At 41.4% G+C, this 19,924-nt stretch overlaps 1 protein-coding gene across 4 annotated transcripts in view; it reads left to right on the forward strand.

The window, feature by feature from the left end:
* Nucleotides 1-307: 307 nt before the first annotated feature.
* QSER1 (glutamine and serine rich 1) overlaps nt 308-19,924 on the forward strand; it is a 38,928-nt gene continuing 19,311 nt past the window's right edge. The window contains exons 1-3 of one of the 4 annotated variants that reach the window (XM_071761797.1): nt 308-1,494; nt 15,795-15,904; nt 17,103-17,267. In XM_071761797.1, coding sequence (XP_071617898.1) covers nt 1,268-1,494; nt 15,795-15,904; nt 17,103-17,267 — 502 coding nt within the window. In that variant the 5' untranslated portion in view covers nt 308-1,267. The other 3 variants (XM_071761796.1, XM_071761798.1, XM_071761799.1) reach the window with 3 other exon arrangements.

Raw genomic sequence — 19,924 nt, forward strand, 5'->3', positions numbered from 1 at the left:
TAGGTGGCTTAGAGTGCTCGAAGTACTTGAATATTCTTTCTGTTCTCTTGCTGTTTGACTTCTGGCCTATCCCTTGGCTCATTTATGGGGAAATATCTAAGTCTTCTGGAAAGCTCTGATATATCTGTGTTAGAGTTTTTATGTGAGGCTTTTCACTTGTTAAAAAAAAATCGCTAGAGGGCTGTGCTTTTATAATATTTAACCTCTGCAATGCACTCTGAGAGCGATGACCAACCCAAACCGCCGAGCACCGGTATGCAGGAGCCTGAAGCGGCAAAGCGAAGGCCGTGGGGCTGCCCTGAGGGGAAACACAGTGATGAACTTCTCCGAGTGAACCCCAGCCCCACCGAATTCCCCCCTCCGCGCCCATCACCAGGTGTTCGAGGTTTTTTTTTTTATCCTCCCTCGGTTCAGTTTTCCCGTGAGGAAGTCGGCGGCCCGGCCCGATTCGCCGCCGGGGGAGGCGCTCGGACGGACGGACGGGACCGGCGATCCCGGAGAGTGACGCCGCTCCCCTCCGGGCACCTCCCCTCGCGGCGGGGCAGGGCGGGAGAGCCGCCCTACAAATTGCTTTACAATGCTCTCCCCGTGAGACAACCCCGCCGCCTCGGGGTGGTGGCTGGGGCAGGGCTGCTGTCGGCCTCCATCTTGTTGTTCGGCAGCGGCGGCTGCCCGGGAGACCGCGGCGCTGCCCGCCGCTGACGCCGCTTCCCCTCAGCGGGAACAAGATGGCCCCGCCCCGGCCCCTCCAACAAAGCGCCAGCGCTTCACTTGACGCGGCCCCGCCGAGAAACCGGCCTCTTCCTCCCACCCCGCCTCACCGCCCGGCCCGGCCGTCCCCGCCTTCAGCCCCCCCACCCCGCCCCGGTGGCGGCTACCGCCCCCCGCCACGCTCCCCTACAGCCGCCGCGCTCCACCGTGAGGCCGTGGCCGCCCGTTCCCCAGGCACAGACCTCCTCCTCCTCCTCCGCCGCCGGCAGCCCCCTCAGCCGCGGCCTCCCTGCCCCCCGGCCACGGAGCCGGAGCCCGTGAGCCCCAGTGCGCGCTGGTGGGGGAGGTGCATCCTGGGAAAGAGCAGCCCGACATGGGTCTCCGCCTGGCCGCCGCGCAGCCCCCGCCGCCGCGCGCAGCTCCCCTCAGCCGACCGCCCGCCGCCCCCCGCAGCTGAGCGGGAGGGGAGGGGAGCGCAGGCAGGGCAGGGCCGGGGGGCCGGGACGCGGCGGCCTGGCCCGCACCGGGGAGGGGGCCGCGGCGCTGCCCGCCCCGCATGAGGCAGGGGGGGGCCGCTCCCACCCGCCCCGCTTGGTCCCCGCCGTCGCCGCCCTGCGCGCAGGGCCCCAGCGGAGCCCCCGCCGCCCCGGCCCCGCGCCCTGCCCCGATGATGGACAGGAACTACCCGACGACCCCCAGCTTCGCCGATCCCCTGGCCCCGGCAGCCACGCAGCCCGCCGCCTCCTGGGCCTACGAGCGGGGCGCCGGCAGCCTCAAGCCCAGGTGAGGAGGGTCCACCGAGGGGCTGCGGCAGGAAAGGCCGGAGGCTGGGCCGGGCCTGGCCCGAGGGCGCCCTGGGGGGGGGGAGGTGGCCGAGGGGCCTCCTCCGGCGGGGCAAGGCCGGGCGGCTGGGGACGGCTCCGCGGCGCGGTCGGGGGCAAGCGGGGCCCAGCGGCGGGTGAGGCGGGGCGGGGGGGAGCGGGTGGCCGGGCCGCGTCCTGGAGGGCCTCCGCGTCTGGGGGCACGGCGCGGAGACGGGCGGGCGGGGGGCGGCCGGATCGAGTTCCGCTCCGTCCCCGGGCTCCGTCGGCCCTCGGCAGCGACGGGGCGAGCGGTCACCCCGCGCAGGGCGCGCCGCCGCTGCTCTCCGCCCCGGAGGCTCGCGTTGGGCTGCGGCGCGGGTTCAAGAGTTCACGCGTCCCTGCCCGGCTCCGGGAGGGAAGCGGGGTTCGGGGGCGGCAGGGAGAGCGCTCCGCCTGCTCGGGGTCGCGGGCACTGGGGCTGCCTCCCGGCCGGGCTGGCAAACGATGGAGCCCGGGGAACCGGGTGACCTGTGTCCCCGCTCGGGCAGCCCCGGGCCGGCGGTGGTGGCCAGAGCCGCGCTAGCATCCCCTTTCTCCCTTTCTTTCCCTGCGTCGTTGTTTTTCTCCCTGCTGAGGCTGGTTTGCCGCTTTCTTCTGGAGCGCTGCTCTCGGGCGTGCGGAGCCTCCGCTCAGCCAAAACTTGTCTGGTGCGATTCAGTCCCACGGAGAGTTCTGCAAAGTTCCGGGAAGTGGAGTAAAAATATAGGGTATCTGGCTCATTTCAGAGGGCTTTTGACTGTGTAACTGCCAACTGAAATGAGTATATTCTAAGGTGATGAGATTTTTGTTATCAGTTGCCTTTTATGCCTCTAGCTTGATATATCTGCAGTTCCAATCTTGACGACGTTTAAAAGTAAAAGATAGTTTCAGGCTAAAAATACACCGTCAAAATAGATGCGTCTGTAGATGACTGTGCATTCGGTCCTGAAAGTGGTCAGGTGTGTATTCTCATTTCTCTGATAAGATTACTAGATTATCAAATCATAAGGACTGTTGCAATCATTTAGTCTGACCTCTTCATAATGCAGGCCATAGGACTTTTTGTTTTTTAAATCGGTGTTGGAAACTAGAGCTTACCTTTTAGAAGGTGCAGTTAAAAATTTTCAGTGAGGCAAAATTCAGCACAATATTTGGTAAAGTATCCAAGTGGCTGATTTGTGTTTTATTTCTGATCTGAAGAGGGCTACCTGTAGTTTCTAGCCAGTGAATCTTGCCTCATCACCACTGAAAACCCCATTATAACCCATGTTTTCTCAAATATGAGTTCTCATGATCTTTGATTAGTTTGCTTTATATTATTTTTATTAAGAAAAATTAAGTAATCTTTTTGACGTTTTCTGCGAGTCTTTCTTTTTTCTTAACTACTTCAGTTATTCTCCCTGGATTGCTTGAAATTTATTGTCAACCTTCCGGAATTGTGGACATGACATTTTAGAAGCTATTAAGTCAATGCTAAATAAGAAAATGGGGTATGAGGCTTTAGATTCCTTGTTTCCCAGAGAACTGCAAGGATGGTTAAGGTTTTTGGTGAAAACCTTGCCCATGAAGCTGTGTTTAGTTGGGTTTTCTGCAGTTGCCTATAGGGTGAAGTAAGGTCTCTTGCCATTCTTTCTGATATTTCTTCCTAATTGCAGAACTACTTTTGGTCATGTTGCTATGCTGGTTTCAGTGGAAGTCAGTGACATGTCCTTTCTGTATTGCTTTGCCAGCTCTCATAATCTGTTGAGGATTGTGCCATCTATTCCATGAAGAAGGTTTGGATTTTCTAGGTCATTTCCGAATAAGTAGTGCAGAAACAAGAGTTAATCCATCTTGCGTCTTAGGAGAAACACAACTACTTGATGATTCTTTTTTATATTAAAAACCCTCCAGGGTTTTTAACCCCAACTTTGATCTTCTTAATAGCTGCTATATTAATGCAATATTGTATATTTTGGGAATTCCTTACTTTAATGGCATGGAGAACAGTCCCAAGACAAGTACCGTGCAGATTATTGGATCAACATCTGGTACCTTTACCAATCAAATTGTTAACAAAAAAACAAAATTAGTATTATTGTATCCATTCTTGGTATGACAATATTTATGCTATGTTTCGGGAAGCAATGTCAAGAAGACCTCTCAGTTCTTAGGAAGGAGTTTCATCTCCAGGCTGTTTAGGTGGCCATGAATGATACATTTTAAATGTGCTGATTGAAACATTTTACCTTTTTTTATTAACTGTAGCAACGGCATGGAAAATACTAGGAATCATGTTTTGTGTTTGATATTCTCCTCTACTGTTTTCTTAGACTTCTAGTCATTTAAGTAAGAATTAAAATACCTTGTCTTCAGCAATATTTAAAGATTTGACCCATGTTGGACACAGTGTGAAATACAGTCTGAGGTTGCATAGGTGTTTCTGGTTCCTCTATGACTGATAACATTTGTCTTTGTATGGATGGAGCCAGTTGGCTGGGGAATTGGGATGTGAGAGTTATGGCTGTCACTGCCAAGACTTGTACCAGCCTGGAAGCAAATTGTGAAGGTATAGAGGTACTGTAAGGAAATATTCTGTCAATGTTCTCAGCTTCTGTTACCCATCACTTCACATTTTTCAAAACTATGTTTCTGATTGCGGTTGACAGGTAGTTGTATAGACAGCTGAAGTTGTATTAGCCTGCTGTTAAATTAAAAAAATGTGTGTCATGTTCATCTGGTACTTGCTTGAAAAGAATTCAGCCTTTAGGTGATGTAGATAACAATATTTCATTCAAATTTCATTTCATATTTATGCTGTTGCAGGCTGTGTCATGACAGGCTGTGTTCCCTTTGTGTAGAGAGCCATGTTCACAGTCTCAGCTCATCAAAATGATTTTGCCTCCCTACAAGCATTGCTGCTGTCTTCCTGCTCTTAACTTCAGCCATCTGGTTTTTATCGTGCTCCTTATTTTTTGCAGGCACTGTTTTGTCTGTACAATGGCACTATTCCTATCAACTGAAAGGAAATGTGTGGTGAAGTATTATGAGGACATAGCTACCAGGCCTGCTGTGACATAACTTTTCCCATGGATAGTGAGGTGGAGATGGGAGCTGATGGAAATCACTTGAATCACTGCTTTAACTGAGCAGATTGCTCCTGCTGAAGGGTGTGCTTGGACAGTGCAGCCACAGCAGCCTTGTAGCAGATCAGGAGGGGTGCCTCCTGTCATCTGAGTTCCCTTTTCCCCCTGCATCTCTTACATAGGCTCTTAGCATCTTGAAGGAAGTTCTGGTGGCTGTATCAGCACACTGCCACTTTTGACCTTCTTCTGTAGCTGTTAGAAAAACTTCACCTCTGTGCTGAAATTCTTCCAGTGGCACAGTCTAAAGCTAGTGCTGTACTGAATAGCAGATAATGTATGCCATGCTTACTTGCTACTTGAGAAAAACGTGGACTTCAGAAAACAAGTGAATATGTAGTAGCTTGAGAGACTGTCATAATTGTCTGGGAAGAGAAATGGAGATATGTGATAACTCATGAGGTTTCTAGTCTGATTTTGGGGTTTCATTCAGAGAAGGGTTTTTACAACTAGAGGTATCTCGCTGTTCTAGTTTGGTTTTTACCACAGCTCTGAGACTCAAATCTTCTGCTATATGTGGGTGAATTTCAGCCACAATTATTTTGAACTTGTTTTGAATTTTATGGGGACTGCTGTGGTCTCTAATGCTTCTTTATGCCTTGTTGTCTTTGTCCATCTCTGCCCCACCCAAACCTATGGGGTTTTATGTAATTTAATTGGTTAGTGCAGCCTTTATTTACAGCAACTAATCTAAGATAATGAATTAGTTGCAGTGATAGTTCATATGCAAAGTTATATAAGTGGGAGACAAACTTTTATGATGATTTTTAACTTGTATTTTTGCATAGCTGTCAAACTAATACTTGTTATAACAAGTGCATGATAATTGTGATTTAGTTAAGGCTCAATTTTAAATTCTAATGGATTTTTGCATAGCTATAGAAAACTAAAAGTGCAGAGAGTGTGCTTCAGAAAAGTGCAGAACATTTTCTTTCATCAAACTAATTGCTCTGAGAGTTAAAAATAATGTTTGTTGTTAAACACATTTTCTACAAAAAGTTCCCTATGGCGTTATACATTAATTGTTGAAAGGTAAAGCTCATAAACTGTGAATATATTTAGAACATTTGCTATTAAAAGAAAAGGCACAGAAGGATTAAATAAAGTTTATAAACATATAAAAATATAGGCCATTAAATTATGACAGAAAAGTTGGTAAGATTCTAAATCTCAATCATTTCTATGCACAAAATAGCATGCAGATACCCTATGGTGTAGCACAGATGACTTGCTAGCTTATGTTGCTTTTTTTTTTTTTTTTTAACTTGTTTTAACCTGTATCCACTGCACACTGAAATAGCAGTTGTGACAGGGTCAAAGATTGACTGAAAAGAGAGGCTGAACACATTCTTGCTGTATGCCCCTCAGCTTTTTCAGTTGCAGATGTATGGTCATGTGGTAAAGTCTTTGCAAAAGTCACCAAATGAGCGAGCCAGGCTTGTTGGGAATCACACACCCCTTACCTGTCTGAGGTTTAACAGTGACTTGCATGAAGCATTGCTGCAGTGGGGAATGGTGACACAGAGCAGTGTGCAGAAGGAGTGAGCTGGAACTCAGTGTGAGGGTGCAGTTACCTGAGATGTCTGAACTCACTGCTGCTGGAAGGGGCTCCCTCCCTTCTGCCTTACATTGGCTCTGGTGTTTGTGTACCCTGCACAGGGAGCAGGTCTAATTTGTTAATTCAGGAGAAAACTATCCTAAAAAGGTGAAGAGCTTTCTCTTGAGCTGAGAGCTGCACTGGTGTACCTGTGCTGTCAGGAATCCAGAGGTGGCACCAGGGGATGGGCAGGGAGCAGAGCTGCATGGAGTGAACTGTGGGGACTCTGCTGTCCTGGGCAGGTTTTAGATGGGCTCAGCCTTGCCATGTTCATGTCTTCTATGGGTTTCCCACCCAAACTGTACCACCTGCTCCTCTACCAGGGTCCCTTAGTAGGTGTCTGTGTTAGCTGAATGCTTGACCTCTCTTGACATCACCTAGAATGATATTTCAGAAACAAGTTCTTTCCCACAGAGCCAACAACTTCAAAACAGGTTACTGAATATGCTGTTCTGAAAGAAAAGGGTTTTGTATTCTTCCACCTATGCAAAAAGTCTTTTAGTCCCATATGTGTATTTTACCTTTTATCCTGTTGACTGTAATTGTAGGTGTTTACTTTATACTGCCAGAGAACAACCTTCTGCCTTTGTTTCTTCTGTACTTTTGCCCACCTATTATTTTTTTCTGAGAGATGCTATTGATTCTGGCATGATACTGTCATAGGAAAGAAGTTGTTTTTAGAAAAATCATTGTTCCTGTCAAGAAAAAAAAGCCCATATGACTGGATTATATTAACTTTAAACAATACTAAAGCTCTTATAGAGCGGGTATGGTTTCTTTGGATTTTTTTCTTGTATTTATTAAAATATTCACAAATTTGCATGTCAAAAAGTTATTTTAAATGATGAGTGCCTATTCCATATGTTAAAAAACAAACAAGAAAAACACCCCAAAGTAAAACCCAGTTAAAAATCAACACATTAGCAATCTTGCTTCAAACCTCCCTTGGCAGTTAGCAGCCTTAAGTGTGACAAAAATAACTTTGAGCAGCATGTGGAGTTCAGCCTTTCCAGCACAGTACTTCTTGCTGTACCATGCAAGTGACAGAGAAAAGAAAATTCTTAGAATTTTTAAGCAAAGAGAAATACTGTGTTCAGAGAGGACGGAGCTCTTAGTTATTCATTAGTAGGTTTACTTATCTCACTGGGCAGATTTCACAGTTCTTGTTTTTACTTCTGCTATTCTCTGTCACCTCTTCTTACATTACTTCCTTGTTTTATTACTTGGGACAGACTGTTGAGGATGAATGGGCATTTACAGCTGAAGCATCCTAAGAAACCTCTCTGACCATGGGTTACAATAAACAGCGGCAAGGAGCTTTTATTCCTGGATCCATCCCCACACACTTGAAGTTTTGTACTCCAAAAACAATTCAGCAGAAACCTTACATATGTTTAGACAGGCTTTTATTTGCCCGTATTGCTTTTCTTGTTTTTCATCTTCCTTCTACATGCCTACCTCTGTTGTTCCTTAGGACTTGTGTAAGTGTAACTAATTACACTCAGCAGGAAGAAAGCACCCTTAGGCATCCTTATCTAAGAGTAATAGTATTTACATAGAAGGATACTAAGGAACATTTATTCTTTAATAGCCCTATATGAATTATACTTGAGGCTGTCATACATCTAGATTTCATTGGAGATAGCCCTCCTTTTCCCTTGGTGGTGTTGTGTGAGAAGAATTTGAGGCCTCTAGCCTTTCATCTAGCATTTCCAGATGTCTGGCAATTTGTCCTGAAAGCTTTGGGCACCCAGAACATTCTAGACAAATGTCCATTGCTCCTGTGTGGTGTGTGTGTCAATGGATTGGGGTTTGGTGGTGACACTGAGTGTATTGGTCTGTGCTGCAAGTTTGGTGTTGCACTTTTTTCTGACCAGGAAATCCTTTTCAGAAATATGGCAACTTCATGTTCAACACCACATCCTGTTTACTTTCTCTCTTTTTCATGTCAAAAATTCCAGTGCTACACAGTGAATAATCCTATGTGCCTCCCATTTCATTATTCTCTCCCGAGTCTGCCAAAGATTGGATTTTTGTTAAGTACCTTCAGTTATTACTGGCACTGATGACCCACACATTACCAATGCTCAGTGACACTGAAGAGAGGTGGGATTTTTTTTTTTTTTTCTCCTCCAAAGGACTTCCTTTTGTAATTCTCTTTAAAGAGAATACAGGTGTTTCACAGTTGAAAGATTTTCAAAATTTGTATATATTTTTACTCTTTTGATCTCTATTAGTGCTTATTTTTGTTTAGACAGCTCCCTGAACACCATGAAATCTTAAATCAATAACTGGGGCATGCTTAAGGAACTTGTTTTATGTAGGAAAGTTTTTCCTATCTCAACATAAATGCCATGTAGTTGTTTTCCTACAGTTCTGCATAGTGCACCTTTTCTAGTTGAATAAAAGAAACTGAGTTTGTATTATATTATCAGCTAAATTATAATTCTTGACAACATGCTAGCCAGGGTCCTCTTTGCAAGATTAGAAATGTAAAGTTAAATCTGTTTTAAGATCAAGAGAACACTGGTGAGGAGATATGAGCTAAAATCAAGGACTGTGCTGATTTTTCCCAATAAAATTAGGTAGTAACATCCTGTGATGCTTCCCTCAGATTAAAGGACTCTTGCTGCTGCATTTTACAATGAACTGTGTGTTAACATGTTAGATCTTCCCTGGGCACACCTCCTAAATTGGGATAGAAGTGGTGTTAGTCATAGGGATGTGCCTTTATTGGAGGTAAAGGAGCTCATATGAGTGGCTTAGCCCCCATGGTGTGTTGAGGAATGGGCAGAACCCATGCTGGAAGGCTTAGAGCTTATTTAATGGCCTTGAATTGTAGGCTCTATGGATGAGCAAGGATATTAAGGTTTGTGGTCTCAGTGAATGGAGAGCTCTGCAGCTGTGAGCCATGAAGTCATTGATCTTCACGGTGGTTCAGAATGTTGTGTACTGAGCTCTTAGAAGCTTTAATTTCAAAACATTGAGAAACTGACTCTTAGTACTGAGTGTTTGAAACTCTTGTTGTGAGGGCTGTAGATCTGACTGGGTTAGTGTTTGTTTCTTAATGTCTCTCTATTAAAGAAGGTATTTCATGGGTTGTGGAACTGCAGAAGGCTGGGAGATTTGGTAATGAAAAGAGCTGTTGCCCAAGATGACTCTGACAGTTGATAGGACATTGGCATTTGCACTGCTTAACTCTTTTGTGATGAGTATCTCAACTTCAACATCATCTTTTCCACGTAATTGAAAAATAAAGGTCGTATTGAGAAATGGGATCTCAAGCATTCCTATGGTATCCCAAAGGTAATACTCAAGCTTTCCACAAAATATGACACTGTAATAACTGTGGGAGGATAAGAGCTGAGAAGCATTTCAATAGCTGAAATGAACTGTAATTTTAATAAGGTACTGATGTGGCTAATACATATACTGAGATCATGCTTTCCTGATTTTTATTTTGAAATAAAATTTTATTATTAAAAGTAATGAAATTTTTGTATGTATCTTGGCCAACTATAATAGTGGATTATGCTGTGTTCTCAACCGTTAATGCTGTGATAATCTTGAGAGGAGTTTCTGATGTGTTAAGGGCTGGTTTTGAAAACAGAATAGCATCAGGTACTGAGGGAAAAACTCCTAGATTTCCATTGTTTGTTACAACAGTCCCTTGAAACTATGAGTGAAGTTCTGTAGGAGAGGAATATTACCAGTCTAAAATAACTACAGGTATTGTCTGCATGCTGGGTACAGAGAAAGTTCTTTCATATAGAAAAGGGAAGGGAGGATGGTAAAGAAATGTGGTGACAAAATAATCCAGTGCTTTAAAAGGCAAGAAAAGATTGCAGTTTTTTCCATGGTGTTAACTACACAGACTGTAATGGGTACTTGGTTTTCTGCAGGAAGCAGTAGAGTGGAAGCTGTTGGGGAAGACACATGAACCTCCAAAACATTGCTTGGCAAACAAAGGTCTTGGAATTATTTTTGAAATTCTATTATAACATAAATTGAGTGGTTAATGTGGGCATACCACTGTCTGTTTAGATGTGGGGAGTGATGATCCTGAATTGATAAGGACATCAAAGTTATGCTTCCACATTCAGAGCATGAACACTGGAAGCTCCTCTCCAGACCTTTAGTTTTTAAAATGGCTCAAAACTGGCATGGCTGTAGAATAATTCAGGCATGTGGTAGCCCTGTTGCAGTAGAAGAGAGCCAAGGGGAAATGAGCAAGCTGTAAAAAGCTTCTTAACCAATACTGCACACTGTAGTCAGTATTATTTGCAATGTTCAGTTCTAAATGTGATTGGCATTTTTTCCTGTGGCACATTTTGTGTTACCAGTTTTAATCCATTCCTCAAAAATGCCTGAATAGTCACACAAGGGTCTCCAGCAGAAACCTGCCTCACCCTTCAGGGTTAAGGCCAGAGGTCAGTGGTGTGGTACTGCTGTGTCACCCCAAGTCCTGCAGCCCTACTCCTGGACATAAAAAAAGACAAGTTAGACTGTATAACTTAAAAATAAGAACATGAAGTAGTTTGTCCAGTTTCTCCATAGTAACTGAAGTTGAAGTTTATAAATAGCTAATTTCTATCGGAATATTAGTTTTCACATACTTTCAAGACATAGTTTAACTGATTTTATGAAGAGAATTACAATTGTCTTTGTTATTATGAACTCCACAGGTTACTTAATCAGACAAGCCAGCACTTGCACTGAGGTATTGAAGCACCAGTAAGACTATTTTGGCTTTTCTGAAGCTGTTTTGGGTTCTTTTATTTTTCAAAGGATCAAGCATAAGGATTTCAGACATATTAATATGGTAATAAAAGGGAGAGGGACCTTTTTGCCATTAAGATCTTTTTTTTCTCTTAAGATATGGCATGTATTTGAGTGAATAATCACAGAAACAGCATGAAATTTTCCTTATTCAGGTAGTTCCCTGCATGTAATTTTCTACCTCAGAATCTGTTTCTTAGAAGCTCCTCAGGTCTTAGAAAGCAAGGAAGTCATTAATGTTTCCTCTCAAAAATACCGCTGGGCAGTCTTTGGTCCACGTCTTCTGTCTTGTAGAATAATAGTATTGGATAGATAATAATAGTTTAAAATATTGACATCTGTTAATTTCTTGTGTGAGAATTAAAAACCAGGCTAGGCAAATGCTAAAGATGTGTGCTGTACTGATAGGAACACTTTACATGCCTTTAAAGATTTTTTCTAATATTAAAACAATTCTAAGTAGGGACCTGCCAGCAGATAATGCATGCCAGAACTTTATTTTACATGCTTAAAATCAAATATGGTGGGCAAAACCACATGCAAGTTGCATATCAATTTATGTATCTTGTATTTAGAGCAGTATTTAAGATATAGAAATGTGTTTGTCATTTTTGTGGTGTTTGGATCTTAGGCAGCTTTGCTTTTGTCCTCTGGCTGGAACTCAGTATTGCGTAGTGGAGCAGCTGGGGTAGAGGGGGAACTCTGAGTAATATTTTGCCTATTTCGCATACATCTCAAGTCAAATAAAATGCAAAGGGTGGGTTTTCAGGTACTTTCTTCTCATTACAAGGTTATCACTTTTTTAATCTCCTTTTTGGTGACTTAATTAGAAGTGGACTGTATGCCCTAGCCATTTTCCCACAGGAGCCAGAAAGCTCCTCTTGTTTTCAGGTCAAACAGGCTGCCCAAAGATGAAAATCAAATTCTTTCACTCATCTACCTCGAATCTGTTCACCTGTATGCTGGGTGCTGGGTTGCTGCCTTTTGTGTTTTTCTGGATTTGGTTGGTTTGGATCTCAGACTTGTTATTCTATTATTCTGTGCAGGAGCTGGAGGTTGGGGTCCTGAAGCTTCCCCTCGGGGTGGCCTGGGCACAGGTCCTGCTCAGTTCTCCTGCTGTCAGGAGTTTTTTTGTGCAATTTACTGTCTTGAGGGTGTCCAGTTTCACTTTGAGCATAGCCTGCACCATCTGAATACTTTGAAAATGCTTTGTGATACAATTTGGCTTTTCAGCAGTTTTCCTTTATATAAGAGGCAGAAATTACAAGTGCCTAAAACCAAGATATTGTGCCACAAGGATCCTTTGCTCCTTATAATTCCAGGTCTGTTTTTCATGTATGCATTAAACATCTTCCCTGGAGCTTGAATAATAGCTGAGCTTAAAAAGAAAAAAAAAAATCTTAAAAATTGCAAAGCCCAAATGAAAACTGATTTAGAAACTAAAGTGGAACAATGGAAGTGTCCTCTTTTCATGTGAGGATACTTTTTGTATCAAGTAGTAAGTAAATTAAGATACTTATTTGAAGTGCTTCTGTATTTCTTTCTGTATAGATGCCCAGGAGAACCAGGTTATTTGAAGAAAATGAGCAAATTAAAAGTAAAGACTTACAAGAAAAGTCCAGTGTTCATTGCAACTAGATTTTGTTTCCTTGAAAAGTGATCCTTCCATTTGAGTCTGAAATTAAAAAATGCATCTATGACTTGTGTAAAGCAAAAACCAGATAATTGTGTTGGCAGAGAAGGAGAGTGAAGAGTGCAGTGTAAGCAAATAACCTTTTGCAGGTGAAGACTTAATTAGATTGGAGAATGCTGTGGAAATAATTTATTGTAAGAATAGCAAACTAAACAGAAACATGAAGAAATTGGTTCAGGGAAGACTTAATCTGTGCTAACTAAAGAGACTTGTAAATCAAGGCTGAGGTATTTTAGTAACCCTAAAGTACAACAACTATACATTTTCCTCAAGAAATTTTACTGGAGAGATAATAATCCTTTATTAGCCCAACTAGTGGAGCTGAAAAAGTCAGATTAATATTCAAATAGTTTCACTTCCATTGTTGTAAGGAATTTTTTTGATTGCATTGTTACAGCAATGACATAATGGTGGCATCACTAAAATGACACTTAGTATTATATTAAAATTTAATGGACTTTTTAGATGGAAAATACTTCAGGGGAAACTATTTTCCAAATTGGTACATCAAACCTATACTACTCTCTAGTAGCAATCACTCTGTTGTGCAGTTAACTGTGCCAGTAGAAGAGAGAAATCACTCTGATGTATCTGTGATAAGGGAGAAGTGGTTTTGGAACACTGTATAGCAACCCATGATAACAAATAACAATGTACCAAGTAATGTGAATGTATTTCTTCAATAACTAACTTGACATTTTAATACAAGGGAGAATTCATGGAATTTTAACAAACTGAAGCCAGAGTACAAAAGGCTAGATAACTATGATATTATTTGCCATGCATAATTTTTGACATGTGAATAGCATGCTGTGTAAGTTCATCTGTTTAAAAGCTAAATTTTATAAGAAGAAACCCTAAGGCTATAATCTTTCAGATTGCTGTGTTTGTGTTTAGGATAAGCAGATATAAACTGAAAGCATATATGCAGGGTTTTTTGGAGATAAGAATCTACATTCCAGCAACTAGTAATTATACAATAAACAATTAACTGTTCTAATAAATACAATGTTTTATTGAAAGATAGTAATTTTTGAGGTTGCGGTTGCACTATGACCTCAGAGTTTATATATTAAAAAAAAAAAAAAAAAAAAAAGGCATTGTGTACTTAATATTCTTACCATTCCCCTAATCACTAGAATATTGATATTCTAGTAATTATCATGATTTTTGTGCTAATAAGTCTGGCAGTTATTTTGTATCCGAGTGTTAACTCCAGTGTCCTCAGGGTTACAAAGTCTTTGTCCAAGTATCTTTTACAATTAGATCATTCTGCCTCATATCTACAAGGCCTTGTGTTAAGGGTGTCTTGTACTCCTTGTGTGTACTATACCTTTCCTTTGTAAATAAGGTGTTTATTAAAAGGGAGCAAAGAGAGAGAAGTGAATCAGTCTGCACTGAACAACCAGAATGAGGACAAAAATCTTGTAAAAATATTTGCATTTAAATTTGCTTTATTGCATGCATAATGTTTTATGTGCAGAACACTTGTAGGTTTTTTCCCCTCTGGACATATTAAAATTTTTTAAATGCTGTAAATAAAAAATTAACTTACGTGTCATGCAGTCATGCCTGTCCATAGTAATGATGCAAAATATTAGATTTCAGTCAGCATATAATAGAAGTTGGTTGCTGATTCATAGTGCTGAACTGCACAGAAATCCTCTTCAACATAATGCAGCGTCAATGGGCTGAATCTGAATTGAGGTTTGGTAATTCTTTTTGCAGTGAGAAAGGGTTTTTTTTGTCTGTTTGGGTTTTTTGAAGGATTTTAGTTCATTCTTCAGGCTTCTGCCTGGCTTGCTGACTGTAGGAGCACTGCTATGCTGCAAGTAGCTGAAACGAAAATACATCCCTGTTAAGTGGACCTCAGGCATGGAAATTAATCTGTAAGTCTAAAATGTTTGAGTCCCTTACAAACAGGCTCTTGGTGGTTCACAGCGTGTGGAGATCACAGTGCTCTTACAAGCTCATCAGATCTCCACTTCCTCCTCTTGTTGTCTTAATGAGAACGAAGCAGATCAAGTAGCGTTGCCAATTTTTATATTATTTGGTGACTTCTAGAAAAGTTTCCCATGATGTCATGATTCCTGGCATCAAGTGTTCAGTTTTTCCCTTATGCAGAGTGCCTGCCCCCTCATCCCAGGGGATGAAAGCTGGTAGGGGAGGTCTCCCCCACAGCAGCCAGCAGGGAGGGCTGTGGGTTTCGCTGTTCGGGTTTTTTGGCATCTGTTTACAATTGAATTTTGAACCTAAAGCAATCTCACATGTGCACTGGAGGTAAGGAGCAGCTACCTATAAACTTAACGGCCAAAAGGGAAAAAGAGAATAAGAAACAGTTACTTGATCATTCTGGCTTTCATTTTTTTCCATTTGACGGGTGGTATACAGAGCTGAATCTGGAAGCTTGAAAGCTTCATGATTCTGTTTTGCTTCCCCCTCCTTTTTCTGCCTTTCAAGTTGGAAATCATTAGTGCTTTTGGCAGGTTCATAATGTTGCTGGATGTTTAGATTGCATTTCTTTATTTTCTGCATTATTGCTTTTTCATGGGCCCAGATGCTGTATGTTTTCAGTTAGCTTCCATTAAGTGTGATTAAAACATCATGTTAATTTCAATGTCTCCTTTCAAAATGTTGAATAAAAACTGTGGATCGTTAACTTATATTTAATGCCAGGATGTCTGAAGACTTAGCTTTGTCATTTGCTAGTTCAGTCAGTTTTGTTAGAATCATAACAAGATTAGCAGATCTTTAACAAACTATTGCTCTTTCAACTTCCTAGTCATTCCAGCCTTTGTTAAATGTGGTTCTCTAACTTTTAATGGGTATAATGTGTTCCCCCCTCCCAACTTGGTCTCTTTAGGTTTTGTAGTAAATTTTTTTAGCTGCCTAATATTTTATAGTGATGTCCCAGTACTACCATGTCTGTCATAACTTGGGCGTATATTGTTTGGGTTTTTTTCTACTTTTTGGCTTGTTGGGATTTCATAGTTGTACTTTGTTTCTATAGCTGTTATATTCTTGTTAATTATTTTTAATTTCTTTCTTAGCTTAAGTTATGGAGGTGGACATTCATCACATTCAGAAACAGATCTCCACAGACAGACATACACAGCCTCTCATCAGCTTCCTGGATACTCTGCTACACACCATCCTGCTGGTAACTGTCCAAACAATGAGGTTATACTTTATATAGCTAAAGAAAAAAAACCCCAAACTGTTACATAATTTAGTTTCAAGTTGGTATATTTTATAATTATTCAGGTCGTGGCAAGTGGTATGAGAAAAGCTGAGTTTGTAGTAAAATGTTGTATGCAGAAAGAAAAATAGAAGGGTGGGGGCTTGTGCTCATTAACTTATCATTGGTTCTTAAAGAAACTATTCTTTAGAATACAGTTTTTCAGGATTTGGCCTATTGCATAAGGGCCAAATGTAAAGTATGCCTCAAAGCCAGCTGCAGAATCATGCCAGTTCTTTTAGACTACAGCAAATCAGAAAAATAATGCAAGTTGGAACAAACTGTTGCTAGTACTTTCATGTGCAAACTAAGGCGGTGCAGGGGGAAAGTTAAAATTTACTTTAAATGTAATAGCATGTTAGGCTGTGTTACATCTGCATCAGGATCCTATCTTTGTGCTGATGATCCCTGTTTCCTTCAAGGGCATGACCTCTTCATGCTCACTTTGCAACCCAGTTTCTAAAGAAAGATATTTGAAGTCATGTGCTGGCTAGAACCTGCAGTCTCTTGGCCAGGTCCTCCATGAGGACAAGGGAGGGTCAGAACTGCACATTTCAGGGTGCAGACCCTGCTGTCTTGACATAATCTCAGTTGTTCAAAAGTCTGTATTTCTCCAATGCTTCCCTTGAGCCCCCCACTACTGAAAGCTGTGAGCGGAGGGGTGCACATCAAGGTGTTTGTTGAAACAGGGAATGCAACCAAAATCCCTTTTCTTGTACCACTCTTACAGAGAAGTTGAAACCTCTCCAAACTGCTCAGAGGGGAAAAAGTTGATACAGAGAAACTGAACCCATCTTAGAAGAAATACTGTTAAAAAAATTAATGCAAAAAGTGGAACAGTGAATCTTCAGATGAAGGGTCAATATAATTGGTTGACCATAATACTGTTTTTAAGCAGCATATACATTTAATAGTATATTTTATAATGTATACTCAAGTTCCGCTTTGCAGTTGCAACACAGCAAAATTGTTAAACACTGGAAATTTGTGTTTTAATAATATAGCTAATGTTTCATAGATTATTTTTAGTGAATTACGAATATACTTGTTATTTGATTGGGCTCCTTATAAATTTATCTGAATTGTCTGTTTTGCTTCATTTTCATCCATTCTTGTCTAGGTCTTTCAGGAATATTTGATACCAGTATGCACAGTGCTGGAAGCAACACTAAGGAAACTTCTTCAGTTATGAATTTTCTCTCGGCTATTGAGTCTCGTACCGCTCAGGCAGTCTCTTCAGGATCTACCCTTTTACCACAATTCAGGGCTCCTTCCTGGCAGACAGGTGAAAATCTTCTCTTGAAATAAAGTTTTGTCAGTATTATATTACATATTTGGGAGAACAAAAATATCGTGACTAGCTGAAAAAGCTACATGTTTTCTACCTCTTTTCCATCTTGGTATATAAAACCTGAAAAATCAATGAAATTTTATTAGCAGAAGAAGAATGACTATGAGCAGAAGTTCTAATTAGTTAGAAGGAATTTAGATTTGTAGGTTGTTATTTTGTCAACTGAGTCAAATTTATTCTCCAGCTTTGTTTGGATTTAGTCTCCCCAACACCATAAGCATACTCACCTAGACTACCTGTTCACTGTAGCAGATCTTTAATTCTCAAACTCTGTACCCTGTCATAGTTCTTCTTCTGTGATATTACTACTGAAAGTCAGCAGGTAATGTCAGCCCCTTTGTTACACAGAAGCAATGAGCAAGATGTTCTTAAAAAAAGGGTCTGAGGTGCAAGTCGCATAGAAATAAGTGATCTAATTTACAAATAAACAAACATGCTGGTTTTTTTGGCAGACTGACTGCCTCCTATAAACCTCACCCATCTGTCAAGCCTTCTGTGCAGAGCAGGAAACTGCATATAATGAGGCACATATAGACAGCCCCAAGAAGATGTGTTGCTTCTTCATTTGTGGGTAGCTTCAAGTTATGCTTAATCTTCTGTGATGATTATGCAGCTGCACATTGAATCAGGTCTATCCACAGAGCTGACAGAAAATGTTTGGGTGGGTTTTTTTCCTTTGGTGGGATGATTTTCCACTGTATCAGCAAGCTGATCTGTTTCTCAGTGCAGCTGTATGATCACTGCTGCTGATTTAGGGGAGGAGGCATAAGGTAGGAAGCAGGAAGATTTGAACAATCCTTTTGTGTACAGTTCACACCTGGTCTGTTAAGTGTAATGCACAGCTTCATTCTGTGAAGAGCTACTCAAAAGCTGAGAAGAGGGAATGTGGCTTTTTAGTCACCATGGACAAAAGCAGATACGTGGGAGCACAGATGAGGATGCTCACTATTAGTCGGCCAAAAAAATCTTAATATCAGTAGTGTTTAGAGTTGTGATGACCCATCCTCACGTCAGATTGTCAGCTGGGAAGAAATCTTTTTTTCTCTTCGTCCTAGCATTTTCTCCATTGCAGCCTGCCTAACAGTGAATTGTGAAGAATGGGGAGACATGCTGTGGGTCGGGTTTGATGTTGATACCAGTGATTGAGAGACTTCTCAGTACTCATTACTAAGAACTCATCAGTAAGCCCATTTTCAATATTACCAGTTCTCTGAGCTTTCTGTTGTCCTTTAATACTTTTGCTGCTTTTTCTGTATCCCCCAAGTGTCTTTTGAGAGCTTTGTCTTCTGTAAATTTTTTGGATGAGGGAAAACTAGTGCTGTTTGCTCTTCAAGGTGACATTTTTTTTTTTCCCCAAAATGCTGCAACTGCTGATTTGGGGTGGGGGGAAGAGGAGCACTGTGTTATATTATCCTATCAAATCTTCCTTTGGTATGTAGTATGTGTTATTGGTGTTCCAATTTCTTAGAGTAGTGGGAAGTGTCTGTGTACAATTTACTACCTTTGCCATGCTTTGTGTCTGCTCCTCTACAAAATGAAATATAAAGTCTGGCAGTTCTGCCAGAATAGTGCTTCTGTGACTGGCTTAATATGCAGAAATTGCCTGCATATTAGAGTACCCAGGGCTTTAATTTATGAAGAGAAGGGCAAAATACAGGTTAGATGATAAGGGAACATATGCAGTTAAAATACGTATAAATGCCCTTCTTTGATGCTTCTAGATGCCCTTACTTTGTGTTAGTGGTAGGGATTGGTAAAAAGAGAACCCAGTTTTACATGATGCTGCCTTTTTTTTTTTTTTTTTTTTTTTTTTTAGTATAGGGAAAAAAGCATTAAAACACTGCTTATGCTTTATGCTTTCTTACTCAAAAAGACTTTATTGTTGACTCATTAAAAATACCTTGGCATTCCTTCAGTATCTCGTCTTTTCATACCAGCTGAGCTGAAAGGGAAAAACAAAGACTTTCTTTTGCAGCTTCATCTGAAACTTTCAAAGCAATTGTGTGATTAAGTTGCAATCAGTTTTAAGAGAACTTAATGTATTTTAAAATAAAGATTGATTTTTTAATTTTTTTTTTTTTCTAACTGAAGTATTTCTCTCAAAGCAAGCTTTATTAGCTGAGAATTTGTTTTATTTATTCTTAAATAGTCCCAAGCTAAAAGCTGGTTTAGGCATCCAAGAGGAACCGAAAAAGGTCAAATTATACCAGTGATTTTAATTTTACTGATTTGTGTAGCCTTGTAAGTTTCCAAGTGGAAATTGATTCCTTTACAAGAAGATTAAACCTCTCTGAGAATAAACTTGCCTCTTTTTTTCTGTTTATAGACTTTAGAAATAGTACACAAACTTCACCAGTATGTACAGGTTACAGAGTGAAAAGCTCTGAATAATAGAGATCACTGCTGTAAGCCCCAAAGCTTGCAAGGTAATTTCACACTCATATTTCAGTTGGAGTAGTATATTCTGTTGAGAAATTGTATTTAAGCCAGGATATCATGCCAATAGCTAGATGCAAATAAGTAATAGTATACCTCTCAGTTGGATAGTTGTGGTTGCACTGTGGAGGTAGTTGCTGTCTGTGGATTATTTG

Source organism: Heliangelus exortis, chromosome 18, assembly GCF_036169615.1.
Source record: "Heliangelus exortis chromosome 18, bHelExo1.hap1, whole genome shotgun sequence".
NCBI lineage: Eukaryota > Metazoa > Chordata > Aves > Apodiformes > Trochilidae > Heliangelus > Heliangelus exortis.